Here is a 13,013-nt window from a genome sequence, read left to right on the forward strand (position 1 = left end):
CACACACACACACACACACACACACACTTCAACCTTTTTTATCCCCTTGTTTTGTTTGTGTACTTTGTTATTTGTCTTTCTCTGTATAATATATGTTGGTCTTTTTTTGTATATATATCCCTGCACATGTCTTCACTTGTTTTGTAATCACTTAATAACACAATAAAAAAAAACAAAAAAAACAACAACAATATAATAATAAAATAAAACGTTTTTTTTTAATCATTATTGTTAACCTGGATACAGTAGTTTAATCTCAAAAAAATAATGTCTGCTCCAAATAAACTAATCTTCAGTATTTAAATGTAATAATGTGCACTACAACGTTATTACAACATTGTGGATGGTGCTTGAACGCAGCATTGCTTCTAGGATGTTACCATTAGCAGCAGTTAGCTTCAGGAGCTCTTCACTTCCAGCAGAGTTTCTATGCAGCAGCTTAAAGTGCTTTGAACTGTCCAGAGGGGATGTATTGGATTGACTATTTCTCGGACACGTAGATGAAAACGTAAACGGAGTCACGGTATAGAGATGTATAACTTTAGCTTCAAGCTTATATTGGATATTTAACCTTAATGTTAGTGAGCTAACTTAGTGGCAGTTTAACCTAGCTAATGTTAGCAGCTAACTAAACTAAATGTAAACTTTTTGTTTTGTAGCTAACGTGTAATTACCACAAACTACAAATACATACACAAATCTAATGTAAACTTTAATACTTTGAAGCATCTATCCATTGTTAACAAGCTATCCTGAAGCTGCACATTCACATGTGTGTTTATCTTTTGATAACTAAAGCAGGCAAATGACTCATCTGCTGTCTGCACCATGGAGTATGAGAAGACATAATGCATTGACAGTCAGTGCTCTCAGTTTGTAGGAACTTTTATTAAGTGAATAGTTATAGTTTATTAGCTATTCATTCGCCATGGCAAGTGCCTTTGCAGCCAAAATGGGATTTAACTCTCTGATGAGAAAACAAGCCAGAAACTTCAACGTGAGGATCTGCACCATGGAGTCAGACATGGAGTTCAGCTGCGAGGTGTGTATGTGTATGTATGCATGTGTTTTTCAGACACTGAGCATCATTTCATTCAACTAAGGGTTTCCTGACCACTTTGTTTATTTTGTTTATTTGTTTTGCACGATTTAAGACTATACAACATAACGAAAACAATAAATACATGAATGATATAAAGTGCAGGTAGAGGCAAAAAAACCCACTGGGCTTATCTGAAGCCTCCACCTAGAGACAAGATTAATATAAATAAATAATATGACTACATAATAGTGATAAACAATTAGGACAAGATATATATATAATGACAACAATAACAATACAGTAAATAAATCAAAAAAGACAAATGTGTGTGTGTGTTTTTGTCTCAGAAACTGAGCATAATTTCATTCAACTAAGGGTTTCCTGACCACTTTGTTTATTTTGTTTATTTGTTTTGCACAATTTAAGACTATACAACTTAACAAAACATAAATAAATGAATGATATACAGTGCAGGAAGAGGCAAAAAAAACACTGGGGTTATCTGAAGATTAATATAAAGAAATAATATGACTACATAATAGTGATAACAAAACAATTAGGACAAGATATATATAATAACAACAATAACAATACAGTAAATAAATCAAAAAAGACAAATGTGTGTGTGTGTGTTGCATGGAAGTGTATGGTTAGTATTTGTGAGGAGGATATTGATTTAAATATCTATAAATGCTTCTGGGTAATCGTAACCAAACAACATTGTGAGTGGGAAAAAATCAAAAACAGACACATGGAAAACATGGGGAAAAGCAATTACAAGACAGCAATTAAACAACCCTTTTAAGCGACTTTTGAAACATTTGACAGATGAACAGTTTATTGATAGATGTGAAAAGCTACTCCATAATTTGGTCCCCCAAATCTTATCGAAAATTGACCTCTACTAGTGAGGAATTTAGGAGGATGAAGATCTAGAGATTGACGGTTGAGTAAGAATGGACCCGAGAATTTGTTTTCAAATAGGTCTTGAACTGCTCAGGAATATTCCCTTCACCAGAAAGTATCTTATAAATATAAACACATATTTGAGAAATATTGATATCATAAATAGTAAGAATCTGGAGTTTCTTAAATAGAGGTACAACATACAAGTGCATCTAAGTTCTCATACTTTTTAGGGCTACCAATTGTCATGCATTGTAATACAACTACAACTTTTATTCTATGCTTTCTGTAATAACAACTGAATTAGCGTGTAGTTACAGAGTTAATCTAGGCAACAATAGTGATGATGGTCACTCATAAAGTATATGGGAGTTCACTTTTCAACACTAGATGGCAGCAAGTAATTATGAACAAACGCCTGTTAGGGTCTATTTTGCAGAATACTATCTGTTATAATTTATCTCTGTCTCATGCAGCAATGGAATCATGAACATTTTAGTCAATGGGCAAAGCTCAATGCAGTATGGGACTTGCTGCAATGCTGTGAGAACCATCCTGCAACAAACTGATTTATGCTGGTTTCAATATGTATTTTTGGCCTCCTTTCTCCTGCAGTGTTCTGGGTTCAGCATATGATGTGGTTGATGATATACGTACTGAAAGGCATCAAAACGACTTGCAAGACAACACCATGTATTTAAAGGGGAGGAACCCCACCAAAAGGTTGCAGTTTGTAATTACACAGAGCGGCATAGAGTTAGTTGCAGGTTTCTATTTTCTGAGCTGGGATGATAATTGTATCAATTATGAGTTTTGTAAATAGCATTTAACGGGTGTTGGTCATATGGACAACATGTTTATTCAAACATAGTTTTTTTTTTGTTTGGCCCTATTTGCCCTTTCCCCGCTGCATGGTGGAGCTGATTTCCTTATTTTTAGCAGTCAAGTTTTGTCATGTTAAACTTGAATGCACTTTACAGAAGCTTGCACCCTGAGTTTGCTCAGAGGCTTGAGATGAAAGCTATCTAAATTGGATACGTGTGTCTGATATGCCCGCCCCATAGCTCTCAGCTGGATGAGGAGAATGTGTATGGCGCCCTGCTTTGAACCTGATGTTATGATGGAAATGCTAGTATGTCTGGTTTCAGTAGACACAGCGTCGTATGAATGGCTGTCAATATTTAAAGCTGCAGAGGGTAGAATTGGAGCAAATATGATTTAAAAAAAGTTATTTTTATAAATCCTGACAGTAGTGCACAAGACAGGTAATCTGAAAAAAAAATCATGTGACTCTGTGTCCTCCGGTGCGCCGACATCTGCAAGATTTCAAAGAGGAAGGAGGAAAACAACCAATCAGAGCCGAGCTGGAGCCTTGCCGTCTCTGAGCAGCTGTCAATCACTCGCAAACTCCGATCAAACGGTCAAACTAGGCAGCGCTAATCAATTATGAATCAATATTATGTTACTGTAATGCCTATTTCTCGCCTCAAATGTTTTCAGAAACATCTTCTTCTATCCATCTAAAATGAGAAAGTTTGTGACCCGGCTGCCATGTTGAGATCAGTTGAGGAAATAATGTACCAAGCACACCAGCCGGAGCACACTTTCTCATTTTACAGTACATTATAAGATGTTTCTGAAAACATTTGAGGAGAGAAATAGGCATTACAGTAACATAATATTGATTCAGATTTGATCAGTGCGGCCTAGTTTGACCGTTTGATCGGAGTTTGGGAGTGATTGACAGCTGCCTCCAATAGGAAAGCTCTCTCTCTGAAATGACCTGTGATTGGCCAAAGTCTCCCGTCACGGGTTCGATTTTCTAAAGCTTGAAAACAGAGCCATGATGAGGTGCAGAAGTCTAGTTTTCCCTCAGAGCACTTGAATTACAATATGCTGAAAGGTTATTACAGATTCTTTCCCCCAATAATGTCAAAAATGTTCTGCCTACTGAAGCCATAACCCTATGAAGAATTAAGTGCTTCTGTTCTCTTGCTAATTCATGCACATTATAATAGGGGCAGTCAGCACAATTTTACTGTCAATATCTAGCTCTAACAGACTGCATTTGTTTTGAATCTCTTAGTATGCTGCAGGATGAACAAATTCTGGTAATTCAGCATTTATTGTTTTTCCCTTCTGAGAAAATGGTATAAGACTAAAACACTTATGTGTTTCAGGTCAAGTGGAAAGGAAAAGACCTGTTTGACTTTGTGTGCCGAACTCTGGGACTGAGGGAGACGTGGTTTTTTGGGCTCCGGTACGACATCAAGGACACAGTTGCCTGGCTGAAAATGGAAAAGAAGGTAAGTGATTCCCACGTTATACTGGTCTTTAACAGCCATGAAGCATGAAAAGGGAATGCTGCATCACCCCACCGTGCAAATGTTGATTTATTTGCTTTGTTGTTGTAGGTTCTGGATCAGGAGATACCAAAGGAGGACCCTATCACTTTGTACTTCCTGGCCAAGTTTTACCCTGAAAATGCCGAGGAGGAGCTAGTGCAAGATATCACACAGCATCTCTTCTTCCTACAGGTAACCTGTAAACCTGCTGTTTTTTTATTGTGCTTATATTGCAACTTTATTTTTCGCATCAAAACCACTATAGTTAGGTTTACGAAACTACATAGCTGGGATTATAACTACTATGTTTGTGCAGTGAAAATGACACTGAACATTGTGAACATGGGGCACGAACGAACAGCTGATTGTAGCGTAACGCACGGGACACAAACACCATTTTCCTGAATGGAAGCCTTGTGTTTGTTGGTCCCATCCACCTCCCCTCCCGCACGGTGTGTGTCTTTTTGCTCTTTAAACGACATCACCACAGTTGCCGCGGATGGGTTTACATTGTAGTTAATGGAACGCCCGGTGTGTCTCAAACCGGCGCTTAAGGGTGCCTTGCGCGGCGGTATCGAACGCCGACGGTTGTGACGCACCCTCGGTATTTGACGCCCTAGGAATGAGAACGGGCTGGATATGTATGTTTTGTTTTCTCCATTTCAAGGTAAATCAGATTTGAAATTATTTAACTGCAGATTATTCTTTTGGCTCTGGATATACTCTTCAAATACCTACCGTGTCTTCGTCTTATCTATTTCATAGAGTGCCTGTCATACCATAAAGGCCTTCTGAGAAGGTTCTGACTGACACGTTTCTCTTCTGCTCTCGAAGTTGAAATTGCTGCAGGCTTACAGGTAAACCTGAAATCCAACATACCTCTCAGAAGAATCTGTGGATTACTGCCTAATGGCTGGCTAGTGGCCAGACACTTTATTTTTTTTCAAAACCTCTCTTTCCTTGATCGTAATCTCCCCAGAGGGGTGCCGCTGTGTTCAAGACTTTAAAAGAAAAAGAAAATCTTAGAAGTGGGTGTCATCTTTCTGAGGAACTAAATGAGTTGAAATTAATGCTTTTTTAAGAAAAAGGTGTGTGAGATCTTTTAACACTTAAAAAGCTTTGTAAATTTAGAATTACCCACTTCACCCTTGCACACCAGGCTGATGCGCTGTATCCGCGGCTTCCTCACTACTTTGATCCGGCTCCAACAGGGGGCACGCATCCACAGAGTTTCTGACAAGTTGTCGAGCAGAGCTCTCTGTAATACACTTTTTTTCCTCTCCATTGTCCCGGTCTGATTGTGTGCAGCCATGTGGAATCAATGCACAACATATTACCGCAGCCTTTTCTCTCCACTTAATACTCTCCGGTGGATTTCCTGCGGAGCCTGCCACACCATTCTACCCGCAAGAGATGAGATTTGTAACTGTGCTCCCATCATCCAATGCCACCAGCCACATTTATCAATTACCAATTAAGCTTTAAGGGGCTCAGTTATTGGCCCAGTTAATGACATATTCTCCATGGGATGCTCATCCTCCATAGCACTCATAGCCCGTTGTGCTGGTTTAGTTATATGGCTTGAGACAGCAGTGCGCTCATGTTCCTCAACATTTGGATAGAGGCACTTATCTACTTAAGGCATATAAAAAGTCTCTCTGTGCCCTTAATCCATTTAGAGATAGTTGAAGCATTTTATTTATTTCAGAGGGAAACCTTGCTAAAAAAAACAAAAAACACTACAGCTGACAAATTACTCAACAGTTAAAACGGTACACAGCTACAAGGGGAGAAGAATACAAATGCCGTGCACCGCCTGTCTCCTTATTACTTTGCTCTCATTAATTCCCATAATGTCGGGAGCAGGCCTCTGCTCAGATAGTGTCACAGCCATGACAGCTGGATTAGTGCTTATCACAAATGATCACCGACCCGGATACAAACACACGCACACACCTCTCTCAGCGACACATGCACGTCTCCGTCACCTCGGCCCGCAATCTTCGCAACAACATCGCCCCTCATTTGTAAACCAGATTGCAGCCTCAGCCTCTTAGCGCTCGCCGCGATTAAGGGCTGTCACCTCTCGCTCCACACCTTTGTTAGTTCAAAACAAGAGAAGACAGCATGACCGGCTTTGGCAAATGGTGAGGTTTAAAGCATTAAATTGCCCACTACGGCTGACGAACGTTTGCACCGTCTAACCTTACAATCCGGCTTTGTGCTCAATATGGAGTTTTGCAAGTTTGTGATTCAATTAGTGTGACAGGTGAGGGAGCGCGGGTAGTGACACCTGGACAAGACGTAGCACTTTAATCAGGAGGGAGCTTGTTAAAGGGGACTGCCACCCATTTTAAGAATTCATGTTATTATTGGGATCCGTGACAGTTGAAGCTACAGTCGGTAACTTTAATACAAATAACTTTTTTGTCATATTAACTGAAACTGTCACTGTATCCTGATCCTGACAGTTAAGGGTGCAACGGATCACGGTTTTGAGTTCGCAGCGTTTTTTTAACCTCCTTCCCGCCAAGCTGCTATGACATGGTTGGTACCAATGGATTTCTTAGGCTTTCATATGGTTAAATATGATGCCAGGATCTTCACTCTAGCTTTAAAACCGAGCCCTCTACAACCTCTGAACGATAGATTGCGTTAAAGATATTAGTGGGGTTAAAACACATTAGCTTTTACGTGTTATTATCGTGTTATTAAAGTTACCGACTCTAGCTTTAAGTCAACACTTGCAAACACTCTTTCCCTGGGCTATAAACTGGAGACCTAAACCTTGAATTTGTCCCTTTTATTCAGTGGAGTGTATTCACACACATAGAATATAGCTGTAGGCACAAAAAAAAGATGAATCATAAAAATGGGCGGCGCTCTCTAATTATGATTTGGAGGACTCGCACATTTCTGTCGTGTCATTATACTCTACCGACTCCCAAGCAGATATTCTCAGAGCAGCTTAATGATCACATGAAATAATGTTGGCTTGGTATAGTTCCTGGTTCGGCGTCTAATAAGTCCCCATGTGGCTATGATACTTGACTCTTACAATATTTATTTGACACTGTTTGTCCTGTTTCCAGACCTCTATAAAATGAGCAAGTACCAGTGAACTGTAGCAGTGGTAGCTGGGAGTTTATTTACTCTCTTTGCAGCACATAATAACTTGATTTTGTTTCTACTGAACACTGTTTTAGCTGTTTCCTGTATTTGTGTGTGGAATTAAGGGAATAAAGTTCTGGCTGTCAAAAGCACAGTTGTCAGAAAGTTGTGTTTCACCCTGCACTGCCACGTCTTCTCTCTAAGGTATCAAGTCTTTTTTCATCGTGTTTGAGTCATGTACAATCATCTGTCAATCTGATTCAGGTCCTTCATCTCACACAAATCATTTTGTTCCTCTTGTGGAAATTAATATAAAGGAGATGTAATACTCAAACTGCAGACAAATGTCCTGATTTATATGATAGATGATAGTTTTCTCCCAAAACCCCAGCCTCACTGGATACGTCTTCAGCGCTGTTACAACATTTAACAGTGAAAAGCCTCTCCACTTATTTAACAAACAACTAAATGGCACAGAACATACATTATCTGCATGGGTAGTTCTGAATCCATTTTTTGTGTTAGGTGGAGTGAAGACAGCTGTGTTATTAAGGTGGATATATGCATAGAAAAAAATTAATAGTGCCTCAAAGCTGATTATATTTGGTAACTCCTCAGGTGAAGAACAAGATCCTGGAGGAGGAGATTCACTGTCCACCGGAGGCCTCTGTGCTGCTGGCCTCCTACGCTGTCCATGCCAAGGTTAGTGCTATTTTTAAGCAAGATCAGAACATCCATCCATCCATCCGTTCTTATACATATTCTTTTATGGTTTATTTATCTCTATGTTAACATTTGCATGACAACTTCTCCTCCTCCTCCTCAAACATATTTTTTAAATTATTGGTCTGATTAGGTGCTAACAGCTGTGAATCATTTTCAGTCAAGGCCGGCTTAAGGCATAAGCCATATAGGCAGTCGCCTAGGGCGCCACCTTCTGGGGGGCGCTGGTCGCTCTGAAAAGACTCTCTTCCTCATTTTCTGCATTGAGGTAACAAATGAATAAATAAATAAATAGATAAAGAAAGAAATACACTTATCACCCCTGTACCTCTCTTTCTCACACTTTTTCATCTGCCCGGCCGCACTTATTTGTTAATAAAAGTGTAAATTGTAGTGAAACTGACTAAACACTTTTAACACAACAATATCAGGGACTAATTGTTTATTTATATTATAGTAAATACAGTTATTTATGGGGGGAGGGGGGCACCCAATCCGAATTTTACCAAGGGCACCAAAAGGGCTAGAGCCGGCCCTGTTTATAACAGGGTGCTTTCTGTAACTGCGCTAAAGAAGTCTTAAAGAAAAACAGTGTAGACGCATCAATTTTCAGTCAGGTTTTCAGGCCCATTGAGGAAATGTGTTTATTTGGAACTGTCCTCACCCGGTTTACCCTCCTTACATCTCGGGTAGTGATTTCTTTGTGGCTGTAGATGAATATCTATTCAAACAGAATCTGTAAAAAATCAAAACAAAAGAAAAATCTGTTTATAACCTGCGGTGCTTCACATGAATTCATAACGCGCACAATACTTTCATGCATTTGTTTGTTCATCTGATAAAATAGTATATTACTATAGTGCAGCTCTTTCTCTCAGTGCAGAGAGACTGTAAGTTTTATCATCAGCTGGCTTGACTTTTGTAATCTTCTCATATCTGGTTTCTCCCCCGAAAAAATAAGACATGAATCACCCACAATTGATCCACAACTCTGCTGTCTGAGTCCTGATAAGGACCAGAGGTGCACACATTACACCTAAAGTTTCTTCACCGGCTAGGTTCGGTATTGATTTTTTTAAACCCCAGGTGCTCTGGAAATAGTCTTTTAAGTAACTGCTCTAAAATGCAGAACAAACACCTCTACTAAAGCAGCGCATTACTTGTTAAAGCAGCCTCCCAGCGGATCTGCAGGTAGCAGAACACCTCAAATAAATAAAATCACCACAATCCCATTTAATTAAAGTGAGAATACAGCAGCCAGATAGTGGAGCGTGTCTAGTTTGGTGACCTCAGGATTACATCTACAGTACATTCTTGCCACTGATGAAGTTTAACTCTCATCCTACCAACCTGGGACACCACAGACCCTAGAGGTATACTTTTTGTTATATCATCTCACAGGTGCTTTATTCTATCGTTCCAATTTTTCATGACTTTGTCGATGAATTTGTTCCTGATGACTTGATATCATCTTTTTCTGTTATTAGTGCTTTTTAAAAAGACAGATGCATTGGGATCCAATCAACTAATCCATTAGTCGACAGAATCATTAGAGTGTTAGTCGGCGAAGAATGTCTTTGGTCGAGGACAGCCCTAAACTGCATTATCTTGTATGAAAGCACGCCGTATAAAAGTCGTCATTTATTTATTGGTTGAGGATCAAACACCAAGTTACCTGAAGTCTATGGAAATCACTCCACAGGAAAAAGTTCCCTTAATAAACCTCCAGCGATCTCAGCCGTTTTGGTTGAAGGATCCCATCTCTCTGAAATCCCCCAGAAAAAAAGATAAGGAGAGTGAGGTGCAGCTTTCTGACAGGCGGACAGGGTCCAGTGAGACCGGAGCTCTACCTCAAAGGTTTGGCAAAGAGCCCTCCGAGACTCGCCTTCCCCATGCTAATTTAACAGGCCTAGGTTAAAAGAGACTGTGCGGATGAAGAAAAATCAGCAAATGAGCTTGAGACTTGTGCTCTGTCAGCGCCCTCGATCTGGAAAGAGCACAAAATATGGAGCCACAATCTGTTTTCATTTAATCAGCAGTCCACTTTGATTAGAGCCAATGTGAGTAAATTGGCGTTGTAAAGGGGAGACAGGTACTTGTTTAGCAGTGCAGCTGTTGAAAGGTTGTTGGCAGACTTTTCCCTTCTCTTTCTCTCATCAGGCGGTGTTTTTGTGCCGTGAAGTTGAGTATATCACACAGTGGGATCTACTTTGTTACCTTCGCTCATCTTTAATCATGATTATGCCAGCCTGAAGGTAGCAATAAAAAAGAGTAAAGGCGTATTCCAAGACAGCATTAATGCTTAAAAGATTTTTTTCAAATTGTGTGATTCATAACTCTGTTCAGGTACGCACAGTCGCACACATAATCTCGGTGCGTAGTCAGTTTCCAGTGGGAGCAAAAAGTGGTGTATAATTCATAACAAACTGTATAGGAAGCCATAAAAGCTGCATTACCTATGAGTTAGAGAGAGTGCATGAACAGAGGGGATAATAGAAATTAGAGATACTGGGGGAATTTGTGTGTGCTTTAATGCTCCAACTGACTTCTTTACAATTATTTCACCTCGAACACGAGATTCCAAGATCTCAGTCCACCAGAGGAAGTAATATTGTTTCATTACTCATTTGAAAAAATACATAATTATGTACGGCGTTAAGTCTACAATTTGTAATCATCTATAATTTATTATAATCCATCATAATTATTGTTTTCCTATTGTATTGAACACTAAAACACACATTATATTTCTGAAATGTGTTAATGTTTTTTAGAGCAACTATCAGTCATATTCATAGATTCATCTGCCGATTAGTTTCTTGATTAATCAATTGATTGTTTAGATTATAAAATGTCTGAAAAGAAAGAAAAAATGCATATCGCAATTTCATAAAGACCAAGGTGACATCTTCAAATGTCCGCCAGCAGTCCAAAACCCAAAAATATTCAGTTTAAGATTGCAAAAGTTAAAGTTAAGCAAGAAACCAGCACATTTGAGAAGCTGTAACTGGGGAATGTTTGGCATTTTTGCTCAAAAAATGACCGATCAATCGATTATCAAAATAGTTACCATTTAATTTTCTGTCAATCGACTAATGGTTATTCAACTAATAGATTCAGCTGTATTTTTAAGGCAAAAAGTTATTACTTGATGTCAAAATTTGGTATGTCCACCTTTTACCTTAAAGGGACAGTGTGTGGGATTTGGCGGCATCTAGTGGTGTGTTTGCAGAATGCAACCAACTGAGTACCCCTCTGCTCAATCCTCCCTTTCCAAGACTGCGGTAACGTGATCCGCTGAGTGCAAAGCCGTGGTAACGCCGTTCTCCTAGCTCAGGGGCCATTTTCACAAGCATGTTGGAGAACTACGGTGGCCTTCAAGTAACGTAGAAATACAAAAGGCTCTCTCTAGATCCAGTGTTTGGTTTGTCCATTCTGGGCTACAGTAGAAACATGGCGGAGCACCATGGCGGACTCCGTAAAAAGGACCCCCTCCCTATGTAGATATGAAGGACTCCTTTAAAGCTAACGAAAACACAACAATTTTTTGTTTCAGGTGATTATACACTAATGAAAACATAGTTATGAATATTATATTCCATTTCTGTTAATAGATCCCCCGAAATGTTACACACCGTTCCTTTAATCACAGCTTGCACTGTTTTAAAGTCGTTGTCCTGCTGGAAAATGGGTGTTTTTAAAAGTAATGCTTGATGAACGCAACTTTTTTTTAATGTTTAACAGATTTCACATTAATCCTCTCTAAGACAGCAAATAAACAACATTCCCAAGAGGTGAGAAAAAACCCTTTGGTAATGTAGAAAATGTTCTAAGTCATCAGAGTTAACAACCACAATCACTTTTCTGTGGGTATTTGTATGTGAACGCTCGGTGAGCCAACAGTTGAGCCTCGGTGGGTCTGCAGAGGTTTCAGTGCCTCCTGCTTTGTATTCTGAGTGGGTGCAGTGCTTCAAGGAGGTGTTGACAGGGAGTTTCAAGAAACAGCCACTCTGGAAAAATGCAGAGGGAGTCACTCTGGTATGGAGGTTGAATAAGGAGTCAGCTCCCTCGGCCACAACGCCACTTAGGGTCGTGGAAGTGCGTGTCCAGCTGAGTGGGGAGGGACATGACAATAATAGGAACGGACTGGGAATTAGTGTTTACAGGTGGCTTCAACAAGACTTATACTTAGACTAAGTTTGTGAAAATGGAATGAGGCAGCCTTCAGGCTACAGTATGTTTACTCTGTAGCTGCATCCCAATCTGTTTTTTCTGTTTTTTCACCTCACAGACTCAGATATGATATATGAGATATATTTTCCAATCTGTGTAAACAGCAAAGAGCTTAACAGAGTTTCACTTTTCAGTTTCAATCTGTACAATATGCTATTTAATTCTCGTGGAATTTGTCAGCTTTGCCTTGAGATTATATAAATCTTCCTTCGCTCATCAGACTCAACTGACATACTGTTATATTGATACCCACCACAGCTTAGGGGGAGCCAGCATTACCATGAGGGACAATGAGACACGGAGATGTAAGGAAAACGATATAGATAATGTTTACTGCTAGCTGGAGAGACATGTCAGTTCAGTCACAATTTGTTGGTATGTAGTGTAACTGAGAAGGGAAATAAATTAAACAGGCGATTTCTTTTTGTCATGTTAGTGTTAGTTAGAGTTGGCATTTCAGCATGCCGAGATGTCACCAAAATGTTGGAAAGTATGGCTATACTGCACACCTGTGGCGTTTGATAAAAAGAAATGCGGGGGTGGTGGGGTTTTTTCCGCAACTGACTCCTTCCATTCACATGATGGGTATCGAATGAAGTAGACAAATATGGTATCAAATGAAATACTCCATTGGTATCGTATCACTTTAAGGG

At 39.5% G+C, this 13,013-nt stretch overlaps 1 protein-coding gene across 1 annotated transcript in view; it reads left to right on the forward strand.

Annotated features, from left to right (window-relative positions):
• Positions 1-378: 378 nt before the first annotated feature.
• nf2a (NF2, moesin-ezrin-radixin like (MERLIN) tumor suppressor a) overlaps positions 379-13,013 on the forward strand; it is a 33,797-nt gene continuing 21,162 nt past the window's right edge. Inside the window, exons 1-4 of the mRNA XM_074639004.1 lie at positions 379-1,042; positions 4,129-4,254; positions 4,363-4,485; positions 8,023-8,106. Of these exons, the coding sequence (XP_074495105.1) occupies positions 929-1,042; positions 4,129-4,254; positions 4,363-4,485; positions 8,023-8,106 (447 nt within the window). The 5' untranslated portion in view covers positions 379-928. The remainder of the gene's footprint in view (positions 1,043-4,128; positions 4,255-4,362; positions 4,486-8,022; positions 8,107-13,013) is intronic.

This window comes from Sebastes fasciatus, chromosome 6 (assembly GCF_043250625.1).
Source record: "Sebastes fasciatus isolate fSebFas1 chromosome 6, fSebFas1.pri, whole genome shotgun sequence".
In the NCBI taxonomy this organism is placed as follows: domain Eukaryota; kingdom Metazoa; phylum Chordata; class Actinopteri; order Perciformes; family Sebastidae; genus Sebastes; species Sebastes fasciatus.